Source organism: Otolemur garnettii, unplaced genomic scaffold (assembly GCF_000181295.1).
Source record: "Otolemur garnettii isolate 467f Iridium unplaced genomic scaffold, OtoGar3 scaffold00001, whole genome shotgun sequence".
Lineage (NCBI taxonomy): Eukaryota > Metazoa > Chordata > Mammalia > Primates > Galagidae > Otolemur > Otolemur garnettii.
The window spans coordinates 72,558,989-72,563,607 of record NW_003852396.1 but is presented as its reverse complement, the minus strand read 5'-3'; the positions used below and the strand labels follow the sequence as shown (position 1 = coordinate 72,563,607).

General features: G+C 51.5%; 1 protein-coding gene across 1 annotated transcript in view; it reads left to right on the top strand.

The window, feature by feature from the left end:
* Positions 1 to 467: 467 nt before the first annotated feature.
* The window catches only part of PSMC3 (proteasome 26S subunit, ATPase 3), a 7,887-nt gene continuing 3,735 nt past the window's right edge, over positions 468 to 4,619 (top strand). The window contains exons 1-8 of the mRNA XM_003781302.3: positions 468 to 734; positions 989 to 1,072; positions 1,681 to 1,806; positions 2,196 to 2,300; positions 2,394 to 2,456; positions 2,709 to 2,846; positions 3,267 to 3,410; positions 3,522 to 3,670. Of these exons, the coding sequence (XP_003781350.1) occupies positions 660 to 734; positions 989 to 1,072; positions 1,681 to 1,806; positions 2,196 to 2,300; positions 2,394 to 2,456; positions 2,709 to 2,846; positions 3,267 to 3,410; positions 3,522 to 3,670 (884 nt within the window). The 5' untranslated portion in view covers positions 468 to 659. The remainder of the gene's footprint in view (positions 735 to 988; positions 1,073 to 1,680; positions 1,807 to 2,195; positions 2,301 to 2,393; positions 2,457 to 2,708; positions 2,847 to 3,266; positions 3,411 to 3,521; positions 3,671 to 4,619) is intronic.

The window sequence follows — 4,619 nt, the reverse complement described above, 5'->3', positions numbered from 1 at the left end:
CTTGAGCCCAGGAGCTGGAAGTTGCTGTGAGCTGTGATGCTATGGCACTCTACCCAGGGGGATAGCTTGAGGCTCTGTCTCAAAAAAAAAACTGGTTAATGATTCTCTCTGGTAAAACTGGGTAGCCAGCTTGTATCTAAATAATAATTCTAAAAATGCAGGCCGAGGAGTCATGGCTTTTGGCCCTTTGCACACGGCTGGCGTAAGTTGTTTATGATTTGAGAGGCAATGTTACCGTACAAACCCGCTTTGAATACGCCCCACCGCAACCCCCTTCGAGGTACGGGCGAGATTAAAACTACATTTCCCGAAGGCCCTCGCGGACCCCGCCCCCACCCCTTCCGATTCCACCCAGGTCCCGCCCCTTCCGATTCCATCCAGGCCCCGCCTCCAGCGCGCGGCGGTAACGGCCTCCGGCGCCGGATATAAAAAGGACGAGGGCGGGAACATTTCGCGAGTGAGGGTGGGGCCTGTGGCCGACCTCGTCTTTACTGTCTGAGAAGCAGATTCGCGGCGGCAGCGCGGTGAGAGCTAATCTGGTAGAGTCAGGATTTGGGGGAGAGTTTCGCCACTAATAGAGAGAAGACGTTAAGGAACCCGGCGTTAATCTGTCTCCGCGGCTTCTGCCCAGTTGCCTCTTCGGCCTTCTCCTCCTGGATATGAATCTGCAGCCGACTCTCGAGAGTCCAGTGACTCGGCAGGAGAAGATGGCGACCGTGTGGGATGAGGCTGAGGTAGGCGCCGAGAGGACTGGAGGTCCAGGGCCGGCTAAGGAACGCCCTTGGCGGGTGGGGAGGGGACGGCTGGGATCAAGGTCTGGCCTAGTCCCCTGGGGTTGGGGTCGCTTGGGATGTGGGCCGCGTCCTGACTCATTTATTGTGGTTATTGTGGGCTGGCAAACTGAGGCTGTGAGTTCGTAGAACTCGGATGCCTCTCCTGAGTAGAAGTAAATGAGTAAAATATATAAATACAATTTTTTTTTAAACAGCAAGATGGAATTGGGGAGGAGGTGCTCAAGATGTCCACAGAAGAGATTATCCAGCGCACACGGCTGCTGGACAGTGAAATCAAGGTGGGCCACTGCCCCTGTGGGCCCCCGGCAGGACGGGCCCTGGTGGTCCCAATCTCCTCTCCTGCCTCCTTCTCAGCCACCGTGGGGGAGACGTGGGGCCCGCAGCTTCCTTCTTGGACTAGGAAAAGAGAAATAGTTAACTAAGACTTAAAAAGGATAAGAAGAGAGATGGAGGGGTGGGAGATCAGGCCTGAGATGAGAAGTTAACAGACTGCCTTTCCTAACAAAAACTTTAAGTATTCCTCTCAAGAATCCTTTTATTAAATTCCCATTTTACAGGTGAGTAAACTGAGACTCTTGAGATGCTTTTACTGTGGTAAACTACCCAGTCCTTCCTGAGAAGCAGAACCTAAAACCTGTATTTGCCTAACTCAAAGGCATACTCTTCCAAATACTACAACTGCTTTACCAGGAGGCTTCCAGACTGCCCTCCTGTTTAGACTTCTGCAGGATGTGGACACAACCAGTCTGGACTTTGAGAGAGTCTTAGAGCTGGGTAAACCAATGTAGGAGAGTCCCCTGGACAGTCCTGAGCTCATCAGTGACAGGACTCTAGTATAAGCTGAGCCAGGACTGAACATTTGCTCATCCACTCATCCTCATCCCAGATCATGAAGAGTGAAGTGTTACGAGTCACCCATGAACTCCAAGCCATGAAAGACAAGATCAAAGAGAACAGTGAGAAAATCAAAGTGAACAAGACCCTGCCATACCTTGTCTCCAACGTTATCGAGGTGTGTGTGTATGTGGAGGGGAAGAGGGGGTTGGGGACAGCATGGGGTGGGACCATTAGGGAAAGAATGGGTAGAGATTTTGAGGCCAGATTGCACGATAAAGCTATACCTCCTGGTGCTTTTTCCCTAGTGCACTTCTAGGAGGAGATAGAGGCCTTGCAGAAATCTTGGAAGTCTCACATGTTTCTTTTACTGTTGGTTATTCTTCCTTAGGGGTAGGTGAGCCTTGTGCAGAAAAGCAATAGATATACAGAGATCTTGTCAATTCTCAGGGCTGGTTGGAGGAGGGAGGTAGCTATGGCCAGCCCTGCAAGTGTTAGGAACTGTCTTGGCCCAGAAATCACAGGGCTTTAGGGAATTCAAGGTACTGAGCTTTTTTTCCTTCCCAGCTACTAGATGTTGATCCAAATGACCAAGAGGAGGATGGTGCCAATATTGACCTGGACTCCCAGAGGAAGGGCAAGTGTGCAGTGATCAAAACCTCTACACGACAGGTGAGGGTGGTTTAACAGGTGAGAGAACAGAGGACAGCGAGGACAGTGTCCTGACTGAGGACACTCAGGGTGCATCTGTAATCTTTTCTACAGACATACTTCCTTCCTGTGATTGGGTTGGTGGATGCTGAAAAGCTAAAGCCAGGAGACCTGGTGGTGAGTGGGCCTGAGCCCAGCCCAGGGCTTTTCCAGCCAAGTTTCTCCCACTCTACTGCTGAGTACCTGTTCTGGCTCCAGGTCACTGTTAGCTCTGAATCTCAGCAGAGCAGCAGATTCTTTCTAATTGCTCTTTGGTTCTTGTGTTGCCCAGTCCTGTATCTTTCCTTTCACTCTACAGACACCTGTCTCCCAGCCAGTTAGGTAGGCCTTGAGCTGAGACCAATCTGAAGGCCTGTGCTGTGTCCTCAGGGTGTGAACAAAGACTCGTATCTGATCCTGGAGACCCTGCCCACAGAGTATGACTCACGGGTGAAGGCCATGGAGGTGGATGAGAGGCCCACAGAGCAATACAGTGACATCGGGGGCTTAGACAAGCAGATCCAGGAGGTGAGGGAGGCCCGGCAGCTGCCAGCAACCTCATCAGCCTTTTGGTTTCTCCACATGATTGGACAGAGCATGTCCCCTAATGTGTCTCTGATCCTCAGAGCATCCTAGGGGGGTAAGAAGGGGTGGGGTGCTATGTGACAGGGGCAGAGGGGTTGGGTGACTTGTCCAGGGTCACTGAGAGTTAGCCCCAGAGCCAGGACTGGAACCTCAGCTCCTGATTTCTGGCCCATACCTTTATGACCCTGGAAAGGTCACAGCCAGCCTTGGTGCGAGTGAGCATTCTGTATCCTCTTTGATATGGGGGAAGGAGAGGGCATGTCCCTGAATTAAGAGTAGGAGGTGGGCAGGTGGGAGCTGAAGCCATTAAGGGCTGGACTGTAGAAGCCCTTAGGGCTTTATCTTCTCACTTCTTCCTGGCAGCTGGTAGAGGCCATTGTCCTGCCAATGAACCACAAGGAGAAATTTGAGAACTTGGGGATCCAGCCTCCAAAGGGGGTGCTAATGTATGGGCCTCCAGGGACAGGGAAGACCCTATTGGCTCGGGCCTGTGCTGCACAGACTAAGGTGAGTGCTTTGGGAGGGATGAGGAAGAAGCAATGAGAAGTGAAGCCCTACCGAACAGCCTCAAAAGGGGCCTCTGTCTTTGATCTGACCCCTCTAATACCTCCCCTCCAGGCCACCTTTCTAAAGCTCGCTGGCCCACAGCTGGTACAGATGTTCATTGGGGATGGTGCCAAGTTGGTCCGGGACGCCTTTGCCTTGGCCAAGGAGAAAGCTCCATCTATTATTTTCATCGATGAGTTGGATGCCATTGGCACTAAGCGGTAAGGGAGCATGGGAGGGTGGCTGGGGAGGGGGTCTTGCATAGGCCCTCAACTGCACCAAATCCCAGCTTTTTCTCACTCTGCCCACTACTCCCCTGGTACAGTGGCTCCTCTACTCTTATGGTTCTCCTTCTCTAAATTGTCTCCTAACCACCCTTCCTGCTTCCTCAGCTATTCATTCTCATAGCCCACCAGTATGTTACTTTCAGAACAGAAATCTGGGCACCTCACTCACGTGTGCTCACAGTTCCTTACCCAGACTGATCCTGTTAAAAATTGTGGACGGTGCCTGTGGCTCAAGGGCTAGAGTGCTGGCCCCATATACTGGAGATGGCGGGTTCAAATCCAGCCCCAGCCAAAAAAAAATACTGCAAAAAACAGTTCTTCCTGTGTTGGCTTGACACCCATAATTCAGTGGTCAAGGCACCAGCCACATGTACTGAGACTGGCAGGTTTGAACCTGGCCTGGGCCTGCCAAACAACAATGACAACTACAACAACAAAAAAATACCCTGCTACTTGTGAGGCTGAGGCAAGAGATTCACGTAAGCGCAAGAGTTGGAGGTTACTGTGAGCTATGACACAACGGCACTCTACACAGGGCAACATAGTGAGACTGTCTCAAAAAAAAGTTCTTCCTGTGCCTTCCTGTTGCTCCTTGGGATAAATGCTGGCTTTGCCCTGGCCTCCAAGGCCCTGGGAGTGGCTGCTTCTGTGCTCCTTTGGCCTCATCCACTACCTACCCTTGCTTCTCACTCTGGACTCCCTCCATAATATCTCCTCGTTGTTAGGCTGCTTCTGGCCCTTTTTTTGTCCTCTACTGGTTGCTTTCCCAGCCACAGGTTTTCAGCCTTCATACCTCAGCTTCAGGGCGCTTCCTTGAGGATACCCGCATGGACTTTATGCTTTGAATTGGGTTAGATCCCTATATTTCTTTTTTTTTTTTTTT